At 49.3% G+C, this 13,088-nt stretch overlaps 1 protein-coding gene across 1 annotated transcript in view; it reads right to left on the reverse strand.

Annotated features, from left to right (window-relative positions):
* Nucleotides 1-387: 387 nt before the first annotated feature.
* The window catches only part of MBD2 (methyl-CpG binding domain protein 2), a 45,649-nt gene continuing 32,948 nt past the window's right edge, over nt 388-13,088 (reverse strand). The window contains exons 4-7 of the mRNA XM_062019160.1: nt 6,781-6,871; nt 5,920-6,097; nt 1,553-1,713; nt 388-860 (exon numbers count right to left, since the gene is read on the reverse strand). Coding sequence (XP_061875144.1) covers nt 1,584-1,713; nt 5,920-6,097; nt 6,781-6,871 — 399 coding nt within the window. The 3' untranslated portion in view covers nt 388-860; nt 1,553-1,583. The remainder of the gene's footprint in view (nt 861-1,552; nt 1,714-5,919; nt 6,098-6,780; nt 6,872-13,088) is intronic.

A 13,088-nucleotide genomic window follows, 5' to 3' on the forward strand; every position in this document is an offset into this window, starting at 1 on the left:
GCAAGGCTTTAAAACTGCTCATGTTGTGGTTACTTCTGAGTTTATGGTTAACTCTGCAAGACCTGTCTCACTTCACAAAAACCTCCACGCATCATCCTGCTTTTCATACACTCTCACTTTGACTTCAAAGAGGATCTTTAGGCAGATCTAAGCAGATCTTTAAGCAGGCCTCTATGCTGGCTGCTTATTTTTAGCAGTCCTCTTTCCCAGAGGAAACATGCAGTTCTACTTTGCCAGTGTCTGAAAAAAACCTGAAGTGTTCCTGAGCTCAGGCAGAGCTTGGGACAAAGACAGCACCTGTTGATAAACCTCTGTCCAGACCTTGGCCAAGGGAATGCTGGAACACATTCTGTGCTCACTCTATCCACACCACCACAAGCTGTCAACTGCTTGGAATATAATCATTTATTTCTCTTTACAGTGATGACAGAAGAATGTACGGGTGTTTTCACCCATAGGTATAAAAATCTGTTTATATACAGAGTGACAATAATCTTCAGTTGGGAAATCATCCTGTTCTCCTGATCCATTCTTACTAAAAACCACAGGAAAAACAAATATTCAGTACAGGCAATAGAATCCCAGTAGGTTTGCAACCTGGCATCAAAAGCTCAGCTTTAGATTAAGGGTAACGTCTGGTACTTAAAAAAGGACTTTAAGTCATAGGACACAAAATAAAGTTGCTTTTCAAATAAGATATATACATCAAAAATAGGAGTCTAAAAAAGGCATTGGTTTTAATGCTATTAGAAAGCTATATAAATGTGCATGGGTCTGCTTCTTCTTATAACGAAAGACCGAAGGAGAAAGTGCCTCTGTCTTCTAGGAGGTTCCTCCCGGGATAAGTCAGTTAAAAGTACCTGCAAGAGACACAGAAACAACCTTGTTTGGCAAAGTAGAGGCTGGTGGTTGCAGGCACCAGAGTAGTTAGGCTGGGTTACAGTGCTGCATTATGCACACACGACAAATAGCTCATCAGTGGGTAACAAAGAATCACAGTCACAGAAGTAAGGGTTGGAGGGGACCTGCAAAGCTCATCCAGTGCAGCCCCCTGCCAGAGCAGCACCACCTAGAGCAGGGCACACAGGGACTCATCCAGCTGGGGTTGAATGTCTCCAGAGAAGGAGCCTCCACAGCCCATCTGGGCAGCCCCTGCCAGTGCTCCCTCACCTCAGCAGGGAACAAGTTTGTCCTTGTGTTGCTTTGGAACCTCTTCTGTTCCAGCTTGTGCCCGTTGCCCCTTGTCCTATCACTGGCCAACACTGAGCACAGCCTGGCTCCAGCCTCCTCACACCCACCCTTGATGGGTCTGTAACATGAATGAGCTCACCCCTCAGGCTCCTCCAAGCTGCAGAGCCCCAGCTCCCTCAGCATGTCATTACAAGGCAGATGCTCCACTCCATCACCTTTGTGGCTCTGCACTGAGCTCTCTCCAGCAGCCCTCAGGAGCACTGGTGTGTGATCTGCCGCTGCCCACCCAACGACTGCTGAGAGATGCCCAGCAGCTGAGACAGCTTCAGCTCACAGAGGGCTTCCAGGAGATCTCACTCACCTGATACTTCTTTTTGTTTTTTTCTCTTGTTTTATGCTTCATCCCCATTGTCCATTTCTACCTCTAGATCTCTTGTTGTGTCGGCTGCTCGTGACAGGATGTCTGCCATCAGCGCCTCCTCCAGCTTCTTACGCACTTGTTGCACCCGCTCTTCTTGTTTCCTGAAGGGAAAGAAGGGAAGAAAAGGCAAAAATGTCAGTCCTTCACGTGTCCTGCTCAGCTGGGAGCACAACACTTGCATGAACAACGACTCAGGACTGCTGTCTCAAAACAGAATGCAATAAAACAGTCCCAGCTTGGACGGGGCCTACAACAATCACAGAATCACAGCGTGGTGGGGTTGGAAGGGACTTTTAGAGCTCATCCAGTCCAACCCCCTGCAGAAGCAGCTCCCACCTAGATCAGGTCACACAGGAACGTGTCCAGGTGGGTCCTGAAGAGCTCCAAGGAAGGAGCCTCCACACCCTCCCTGGGCAGCCTGGGCCAGGGCTCCCTCACTCAAACACTCAAACAGTTTGTCCTGATGTTTCAATGGAACTGTTTGTGTTCCAGCTTCATCCCATCACCCCTTGTCCTGTCACTGGAGACAACAGAAAAAAAAGTGCTGCCCCAACCTCCTGACACCCACCAGTGAGATATTTGTCAATATTAATGAGCTCCCCCCTCAGTCTCCTCCAGACTGAACACCCCCAGGTCCCGCAGCCTTTCCTCACAAGGAAGATGCTCCAGTGCCCTGAGCATCTTGCTGGCCCTGCACTGGCCTCTCTGCAGCACTTCCCTGTCCCTCTGCAGCTGGGGAGCCCACAACTGGACACAGGACTCCAGATGAGGCCTCAGCAGATGTGGCAGAGCAGAGGGGGAGCACAACCTCCCTGGCCCTGCTGCCCACACTCTGCTGGATGCCCCCAGGCTGCCGTTGGCTTCTTGCCCACGAGGCCACGTTGCTGCTCATGGGCAGTTTATTATCAGCCAGCACTGCCAGGTCTGTCTCTGCAGAGCTGCTCTCCAGCAGGTCACCCCCAGCCTGGCCTGGGGCAGGGGGTTGTTCCTCCCCAGATGCAGGACCCTGCCCTTGTCCTTGTTGAACCTCAGCAGGTTCCTCTGTGCCCAACTCTCAGCCTGCCCAGCTCTCACTGAATGGCAGCACAGCCTCTGGTGCATCAGCCAGTGCTCCCAGTTTGGTGCCAGCAGGGAACTTGCTGAGGGTCCCTCTGTGCCCTCACCCAGGTGGTTGATGAAGATGTTGAACAGGATTGGTCCCAGAACCCATCCCTGTGGAACTCCACTGGCCACAGGCCTCCAACTCGACTCTGTGCCATTGATCAGCATCCTCTGGGCTCTGTCATTCAGCAGCTCTCCATCCACCTCACCTCCACTCATCCAGCCACACTGCCTGAGCTGTCTGATGAGGATGTTATTGTTTCCTTATTACAGGAAAACATACTCTAGAGCTTCTCAGCAGCAAGCATTCCAGCAGCCTTCCACTAACCAGATCTCAAATGCACTGCTGAAAGGAGAATCAGTTAGTAGTAAGTTGACTCTATTTGCTGTATTTCATCAAACTCAGGTTTAGGGGCATTTGCTAATTCCCTCTCACCTCTCCAACACATCACTTCTTTCCTACCTCCTCCTCCCTTCTCAGCAGAGACTAACCACTGTTGGGACTCCTCTTTAGATCTGGGGTCAGGGAGTTTCTCTCACAGCCAGGACTGACAGGGATTAATTAGGGCTTTTCCTCCCTGCAAGGCACATCACTTTGCCTTATAATTTTCTTATTCCTGGGGAGAAATACTCTTGATCTCTCATTTTCTTCCTTTGGCACATTATAGCTCTTGTGGCTTTGCTCTGTCCTACTGAAAGTGAGATCTGTACAGGGTATTGAGGAATACTGTGAGGGGCTGAGCTACAGCTGACTGCCTTGGACCAAGGTTCAATTAGCTTAAGGTTCAGACACTCTTAAACCCAAGCTAAACAAACTTGGAGAGCATTAAACTTGAATCACTCTCTACTCCTGTTTCATGGTAAGTCCAACACAACTTTTGGACAGCTTAAGAGGCAGCTTTTCTTACCCACTACCGTGCAAGTACGACAACAGACAGACACACTAGGTTATGCTTTGGTAAACTGAACAGGTTATGGCTACCCATAAGGAAAAGAACAAGTCCCATGACCACGCTGTTTGAAAAGGGCAGTTGTGAATACACCTGAGGAGACTCAGGAGTAAAACCTACTGGGAGATGGTAAGTGCTCAGCAAAGGGCCTGGGCTGAGCAAGGGAAAGAGCTGTTGGAAACTGAAAGGTGGGATTATAGGCTTTAGGAAAAGAAATCCCCTGAAAACTGTAAGCTTTAGAAAATCCCACTGAAGAGAGAGGCATTTGAAATGAGTGACAGACTGGGCTATGAAGCAGAGGAGAGCTGTGAGTCAAAACGGAGTTTCAGTAGTGTACTGCAAGGCTTCATCCACCTGAGCACAACTAGACAAAACAATCCACCTGTCTCTTACTGTCAGAAGGTACCATTCCCCAGCTCACCCCACAACAGGGACACTGGACAAAGCACTTGAAAGGTTGTCTAGTCCCAGCCTTTCATGCAAATGGAGGTAACCCAGCAGTGCAGCTGGGAAGAGCATAACTAGACGCTCTGGAAAGAAGCTACAACCAGAAGCTGCAGAATAGAGGTCTCCAGATAAATGACCTCACTGACTCGGCGTGGGAGAAGACGGGGGGGAGCTGTAAAAGCCTGACTCAGAAGGCTAAGGCTTGGATGTAAGGGCCACTGGGAAGCACACCGTGTTAATCTGACACACCTTTCACAGGCCTAGATTAAGAATCCTGGAAATGTTCAGAGGGGATATCCCACAGCTGAGAAAAGAACAGGAGTGTGTCCCTAGTGATAAGGAAACGTGGTTGTTTCTTATCCATGCACTTACAGGAGCCATTTAATGATTTCCCAGGGCATGTGCTGAACCAAAGGAGGAAATTTTGCATTTTACTCTGATTATGAAAGAGGTTTACCATCATTTCATGACCAGAACACTTGGAGTTAAACAGGAGTCAAGCTACTTTTTGAGATGTAAACAACTGCTACGATCTCTCTGAGGAATTTACAGTACAGAAAGATATTCAGGTGTCTCCAGCGACAAACTCATCCTCACCATGAGGTAAGCTCAGGAAGGAATTCTCCTGCTTCCTCAGTGATAACAGGTGCTGTATTCTGATACCAATTCTTCATGCAATGTGTTTTCTGGGTGGTCATGAAAGCCAACTTTACACCAACAGCACGAAAAGGCGACTTCTGAGGATATTTAATCCTTTTGTAGTGAGCTGCCTACAAAGCCAGGAACCAGAAGAGACTCTGACCTGGGAGCACACTCATTGTCCTGCCCTGTAACTTTCTGTAACAGAACAAGAAGAGCTCACCTGAAAGCATTTCAGGTTGATGTTTAAGAGCATAAAGCAAAGTAAATCCCTAAGCAAAGGGCTGGGAGTCGAGTAATTTTGTACTTTAACATGGGCTCTGCAGAAGCTTCAGCTAGACATCTAGGGCTGAGAGAGGAACGTGGCAACAGCTGACTTTGGTGCTTGAGTGAGTTACACTAAGTGGCAGGATACAAGTTTGGTTCTCAGATTCCCTGTGCAGCCTAGAATTTAACTGAAAACATGATTCCCAAGGCAGTGTCTGTCCCAGGTGTTGATCCATCCCCAGAAATACTGTGAAAAAACCTGATGACAGGATTGTGTCCCGTGTCTTGACACACTCTGGCTATTGGTCAATGCAACACGAAATCTCTTTTCCCCAACCTTGTAATTCAGTGCTGAAGTCCCTGCTTTGAGTACCCAAAAAAAGGAGGGGTCTTTCTTTGAAAATCGACAGTGCAGCTACTAAAAATCAAATCCTTTGCCCACATGTGGGTATCTGTGCTCTTCGTATCCTGTCTGTGCTTCTCATACCCTGCCTCAGTCTCCCACCTTTACAGCACATAGCCACAAAGCTACAGGCTACAGGGGAATGTTCTGATACTGCTTGGCTGAAATTACTTCATCTGAGATCAACAAACTAAGCAGGGCAAACCAGAAATGGGAAGGAAGGAAGCCAACATTGCTCATGACTATAGCTTAATGCTTAAGGTATTCTCTTGGGAAAGCAAATCTGGACAGTGACTCATCCCTTAGTGAATATTTTATAGTACCATTTTGACCACAAAGGGGGGAAAAAAAAGCCCAGGTTTTAGTTTTTTCAAGTTACTGACAGGTACAAAAAAGATGTTCACAATTCTCTTCCCTCCCCTCCGGGACTGCACTGAGGCAGGAAGGAATCTACTTTAATTGAACTTGCTTTTCGATTCAGGGAAGACTTTATGACTTACCTAATGTCATCATCCGTGACTATGAAAGCTTTGCAGAGGGGCTGAGATGTGTTAAGCCACACTGCTGGGTTCTTTTCCACAGCTGCAGAGAGCTGCCCCGTGATAGGGGCAGAACTGGTGTGCAGAGCACTGGCAACAGCTGATAGCAAGGTGTCGTCGTTGTTACCTGGGCCAACTCCTAAAAGCAAAGGAAACAGAACAGTGACTGTTCTGTGTGTCCTGCCCAGTGGCAGAGCTCTTGGCAGTCTCTGAGGTTTGCTACACACACCATGCAACCTCAACAGTCAAATGCAAGCTCTTCAAGACGGCTGAGGTGTAAGTTAGCACTTCAAAAGGCATCTCTCTTCTAAAACTGCTTAGGTTTGTTGCATACACTGCAATTACAGTATCACCAACTTCCTCATGAGGACAATGACATCAGAAATGTACCAGCCACACACTGAAACAGTTTCCTTGCAGCTTCGTGGTATCAATCCACACCAGCAGGGTCTTCTTTAACGCTACAAGGTACCAAATTAATTCAGGGAGATAAACACTGGAGGTTTCTACAGCACTCAGACTCCCAAGGAAATCTCCACAGCAGTGGAATGAGGTTATATTAATTTTGAACTATGACCTGGAAGACACTTTAGACCGATTTTCACCAGTAACAGTGCAGCTCTGAAGTGTGGTTTACACCAACTACACATAGGAACTAAAAATAAAGACGGCTTTAGAGACTGAGGTTTGTTGTCAACAAGAACATCCACAATGTGACGTTCACTCAGTCTGTGAAGTGAAAGCTTGGTGAGAGCATAAGCTGAGTCCTTTTTAAGCATAACTCTGTGGAGCTGAAGCAGCTGCAGTAAGTGAACACAATACCTTGAAGGCCTTTAGGCAGCTCCATGGACTTTATGATTTGTTCGCTGACATCTGACGCACTGAGGCCTTGTAGCCTCTTCTCCCAGAAAAGCTGAAAAAGACAGAACACAACTGCTCATTAGAAATCACCAGAGAAACCCCAAAACCAAGCCAGCTGATGGAAATCAACAGCGTTCTCGGTGCAAACAGCACCAGAGCAGCACGACACAGAGGGCGCCGAGCAGCTCACAAACAATCAGTGTAACGGTCACACAAGCTACCAGCACAGTGATCTCCTGTCTGCTGATGGAGCTTAGCACTCTGTCTGCATGGAACTCCTACAATCACAAATCACAGAATGGTGGGGGTTGGAAGGGACTTTAGAGCTCCTCCAGTCCAACTCCCTGTAGAAGCAGCTCCCACCTAGGTCAGGTCACACAGGAACGTGTCCAGGTGGGTCTTGAAGCCCTCCAAGGAAGGAGCCTCCACACCCTCCCTGGGCAGCCTGGGCCAGGGCTCCCTCACTCAAACACTCAAACAGTTTGTCCTGATGTTTCAATGGAACTGTTTGTGTTCCAGCTTCATCCCATCACCCCTTGTCCTGTCACTGGATACAACAGAAAAAAAAGTGCTGCCTCATCCCCTCGGGGAAACACACGTTTCAAATACTTCTAAGTGTCAATGTGACTGCCCCTCAGTCTCCTCTTCTCCAGACTAAACAGCCCCAGGTCCCGCAGCCTTTCCTCACAAGGAAGATGCTCCAGTGCCCTGAGCATCTTGCTGGCCCTGCACTGGCCTCTCTGCAGCACTTCCCTGTCCCTCTGCAGCTGGGGAGCCCACAACTGGACACAGGACTCCAGATGAGGCCTCAGCAGATGTGGCAGAGCAGAGGGGGAGCAGAACCTCCCTGGCCCTGCTGCCCACACTCTGCTGGATGCCCCCAGGCTGCCATTGGCTTCTTGCCCACGAGGGCACGTTGCTGCTCAGGGGCAGTTTATTATCAGCCAGCACTGCCAGGTCTGTCTCTGCAGAGCTGCTCTCCAGCAGGTCAGCCCCAGCCTGGCCTGGGGCAGGGGGTTGTTCCTCCCCAGCTGCAGGACTCTGCCCTTGCCCTTGTTGAACCTCAGCAGGTTCCTCTCTGCCCAACTCTCAGCCTGCCCAGCTCTCACTGACTGGCAGCACAGCCTCTGGTGCATCAGCCAGAGCTCCCAGTTTGGTGCTGAGGCTACACTCTGTCTCCTCATCCAGGTGGCTGATGAAGATGTTGAGTAAGAAACACCAAGTCACACACACACTGAGGTACCACACACAGCCCTGCACACTGGAGTGTTACAGCTGCATCAACACAGAGGCTGATCAGTGCCTGAGCCACCTCAGACCTGTGCTGTTTCATGGCCCAACCCTTCCCAACACTCTGCAGATCTCCTGACTTAATGTTGAAATAGAACCAAGCCTTTCCACTTTTAGGAAGATCCATAAACTCAGTGCACATTCATTTCACTTTTAGTTGCTTTATTAGCTGCAAACAAGTTTCCACTTCTCACAGAAACCACCCTGTTGACCTAAGAGATGTTGGTTTAATGACTCAGGTTTCCCTGCTCCCTCCTTAGTCTCAAGGTTCACCCTGAAGTTCTGGGCTGGAGATTAGCCACTTACTCTTATAATGAGCCTTTTTTTCATCTAACAAGGTAACCATGACACCTCGTTAACAAGTTTATTTCCTCTCCATGGGAAGCTGCATTTAACAATCTCAGTCAGGAGGTGTGTGAGAAGGCTGCTGTGCAACGTCCTGCAGAAAGGGCATTCACACATAGCTTGATTTTTCCGTGGGTTCAAGTTGCACCAGGGGAGGCTTACACTGGACTTCAGGAAGGGCTTTTTCACTGAGAGGGTTGTTAAGCATTGGAAGGGGCTGCCCAGGGAGGTGGGGGAGTCACCATGCCTGGAGATATTCAAAAGATGCATAGATGAGAGATGTGGTTTAGTTTAGTGCTGGGCCTGGGAGTGCAAGGTGACTGTTTGGACTCAATGATCTTAAAGGGCTTTTCTAACCATAATGATTCTATGAGCCTCACTGCTAGGAAAGTCTTTGTTGCAACTGGGTATGTAAAAGCCTCGGTTTAAGTCAGGGGGTTTCAGATGTCCCATTCTGCTCTAAAACTGTAAGTGAAACCCCCAGAGCATCCTCTTTTATCTTCTGTGGAACCTGTGAGGCCACAGGACATCATAAATGAAATACTCTACGTCAGTGATTCTTATCCAGAAAAAAACCCACTTTTTTCCTCAGTTGCAGAGGTAGAAAAGACAATGGAAAAGCAACAAAGAGCATCTACCTTAGTGTATACTACTGACTGAGTACACTTACTCACGTATGAGTATACTACTGACCACTTCTGTTATCAAGGGGTGAAGGGATGAAGCTGGAACACATTAAATTCCACTGAAACTTAAGGAGAAACATCTTTACTGTGAGGTGAGGGAGCCCTGGCCCAGGCTGCCCAGGGAGGGTGTGGAGGCTCCTTCCTTGGAGGGCTTCAAGACCCACCTGGACACGTTCCTGTGTGACCTGATCTAGGTGGGACCTGCTTCTACAGGGGAGTTGCACTGGATGAGCTCTAAAGGTCCCTTCCAACCCCACCATGCTGGGATTCTGTGATACTGGAAATGAAGCATGCAGTTGTGCTAAGACAAACACAGTGCTCTCCACAGAGTCTGTACAGCTTTCTCAATCAGTAGCCTGAATGATGCTGATGTTCCCTGAGAGACAACTGTGTCACTTTATAAAGACCTACTTGTTCCAGCACTCAGTGCAATGGGACACGTCTGTAAATGAGTTTAGACCCAAGTGGCTTAGAAATCCCACAAAGGATCACCTAAGTAAGCTCTCCAACCTTTGTGCTCTCTGACTACAACTCACACGTTCTTGACATCTCTGTGACCTGACAGCTTTTTGTAAATACCTGTTGTCTCTGGGGCCCCATTTACTAGAGCCACAAACTGCCTCTATGCTCCTAATCAGTATTTTCAACATTCCAACCCAGGTCTGAGCTACACTGTCAGCTGAGAAACAAGGTGCTTCTTTTGCTAAATGTTAAATGTTCAGTACTTCTGGTCACTCATTCATAGAGTCATAGAATCACTGAATGGTGGGGTTGGAAGGGAGCTTTAGAGCTCATCCAGTCCAGCTCCCTGCAGAAGTTCCCCTCTTGAGCTGTGGAGCCCACAACTGGACACAGGACTCCAGATGAGGCCTCAGCAGATGTGGCAGAGCAGAGAGGGAGCACAACCTCCCTGGCCCTGCTGCCCACACTCTGCTGGATGCCCCCAGGCTGCCATTGGCTTCTTGCCCACGAGGCCACGTTGCTGCTCATGGGCAGTTTATTATCAGCCAGCACTGCCAGGTCTGTCTCTGCAGAGCTGCTCTCCAGCAGGTCACCCCCAGCCTGGCCTGGTGCAGGAGGTTGTTCCTCCCCAGCTGCAGGACTCTGCCCTTGCCCTTGTTGAGCCTCAGCAGGTTCCTCTGTGCCCAACTCTCAGCCTGCCCAGCTCTCACCGAGTGGCAGCACAGCCTCTGGTGCATCAGCCAGTGCTCCCAGTCTGGTGCCAGCAGGGAACTTGCTGAGGGTGCCTCTCTCCCCTCATCCAGGTGCTTGATGAAGATGTTGAACAAGACTGGCCCCAGAACCCATCCCTGTGGAACTCCACTGGCCACAGGCCTCCCACTCCATTCTGTGCCATTGATCAGCATCCTCTGGGCTCTGTCATTCAGCAGCTCTCCATCCACCTCACCTCCACTCATCCAGCCACGCTGCCTGAGCTGTCTGATGAGGATGTTGTGGGAGACAGTGTCCAAAGCCTTGCTGAAGTCAAGGTAGATGCCATCTGCTGCTCTCCCCTCATCCAGCCAACCAGTTATGCACTCATAGAAGGCATCAGGTTGGGCAAACGGGATTTCCCCTCGGTTAATCCACATTGACTCCCCTGATAACCATCTTTTCCTTCATGTGTTCAGTTCATTCCTGCTGATAACCACTGTTGCTGAGCCCTCAGCACAAGGATGCACTCCAGATGTTTTGTAGCACTCCTTATAGCTCCGTGGATGAAGTGGCGTTGCCTTAAAGCTGCCTGGAATGCTGAGGAAACCCTTCATTACAAAGGCACACCCAGCCACTCACTAGCCAAGCTCCAAAAGGAATACTAGGATTCAGGTAAACTCGAAGTAAAACCCCACCAATTCAGTATTTCATCACTGGGTTAGCTTCTCACCTTGACAAACCTTTACAAAGCTTAAAAGAATTCACTTTCCCCTCTCCATTTCATCAACTTTTAAGAGACAAACAAGAGGGCTGGCAACTCCAAATCCAAGCTCTGCTCTCACATGCCACAGGCAAACCTAAGGGCAGCCTCTGTCCAAGGTAAAATCAATCAGTCTGCAAATGCATCAGCAAATACAATCAAAAACTACAGGCTTTTGGTTCTTCAGTTCCCTACTCAGATCAAGTCAGTACACATCAGAGAGGGAGGGAAGAATCAGGAAAAGGGTTTGGTGCTACTTTAACTGAGGGAAGGGTTTGGGTTTTGGCAGTGTGAGGTGAGTGGTTGAACTCAAGGACCTTAAAGGTCCTTCCCAGAACGATGCCATGATTCTGCAGAGGGTACACAGGAATGCAGATGCCTGTGTGGGGGACAGAGGTGCTTGAGGAAGGACAATCAACACAGATGAACGCTTAGAACACTTGGGAAGTTTAGTGTGGTATCAACTGGGTGGAGTTTCCAACACCAAAGCTCACTCAGCTGTGTAAGCCCTGCTGAAGAATGCAGGGAAATGTCCACACAGAGTACTCTGAGGTCAATGTCAGGTAGAAAAAAGCACTTATACATACCTTTTAAAACAAGACTGAAGTGAAGCTTATTCCCAGCACAAAGCTTCCAGCACTGTTACTTGCACACATCAATGCCTGTGCTCCAAATTTTCATCTCCCCAGACCCCTGCTGAGACTGCACAAGTCGCTGGCCTTTTGTTTTGCTCAGAAACGAATCACATTCCTAGAGTTTTATTACAAAGCTAGTTCCCCAAGCCTTTATGGGTTCTCATGAGTCCACTCTAAACCTCTCCATATACAGGCAAGTCCACTCAAAACCTCTCTGTCTAAACCTCTCTATGTATAGGGAAGCAAGTGAAGGGAAGTAGGGCCAAAGTTATCTTTTCATCCATCCTGCCCACCAGAAGAAAGGGGGCAGCCAATAACAGAGAAATCATGCAAGTTAACTCCTGGCTGAGAGGCTGGTGCTGATGAGAAGGTTTGGTTGTTACAACGGGACCTTCTGTGATGACTGTCACTTGATGGGGCAGGATGGAGTACACCTGTCTCACAAAGGCACTGGAATCTTTGGGAACAGTGGGTGAGTTTGGGTGAGCCCCTGCATGGCCTGTACACCAACACATAGAGCCTGGGGAATGAGCAGCAGGAGCTGGAGATGTGGGTGAAGGTGCAGGGCCATGAGCTCAGTGCTGTTACTGAGACATGGTGGGACAGCTCCAGGGCTGGAGCTCAGCCAGGAATGGCTCTGGGCTGTCGAGGACAGACAGGCCCAGAGGTGAGGGGGCGAAGCTGGTGTCAGTGTGAGAGGAATTGGAGTGCACTGACCTCAGCCTGGGGGCACGAGGGGCAGGTTGAGAATGAAGGGGCAGGGTAGTGTGGGTGGTACTGCTGTGGGAGCTTGCTACAGGCCACCTGAGCAGGAGGAGGATGTGGATGAGGCCTTCTATGAACAGCTGAGAGCTGTCTCACAGTCACAGTCCCTGGTCCTCATGAGGGACTTCAACCACCCTGCTGTTTGCTGGCAAAGCCACACAGCCAAGCACACACAGTCCAGGAGGTTCCTGCAGAGTGTTGACAACTGGCAATGGAGCAACTCATCCTGGGTGCCATCTCAAAACACACGAAGGATGAGATGGTTATCAAGGGGAGTCAACATGGCTCCACCAAGGGGAAATCCTGTCTGACCAACCTGATGCCTTCTATGAGTGCATAACTGGCTGGCTGGATGATGGGAGAGCAGTAGATGTCATCTACTTTGACTTCAGCAAGGCTTTGGACACTGTCTCCCACAACATCCTCATCAGAAAGCTCAGGCAGTGTGGCTGGGATGGGTGGAGGTGAGGTGGATGGAGAGCTGCTGAATGACAGAGCCCAGAGGGTGGGGATCAATGGCACAGAGTCGAGTTGAAGGCCTGTGGCCAGTGGAGTTCCACAGGGATGGGTTCTGGGGCCAGTCTGGTTCAACATCTTCATCAACCACCTGGATGAGGGCACAGAGGGACCCTC

Source organism: Colius striatus, chromosome Z (genome assembly GCF_028858725.1).
Source record: "Colius striatus isolate bColStr4 chromosome Z, bColStr4.1.hap1, whole genome shotgun sequence".
Lineage (NCBI taxonomy): Eukaryota > Metazoa > Chordata > Aves > Coliiformes > Coliidae > Colius > Colius striatus.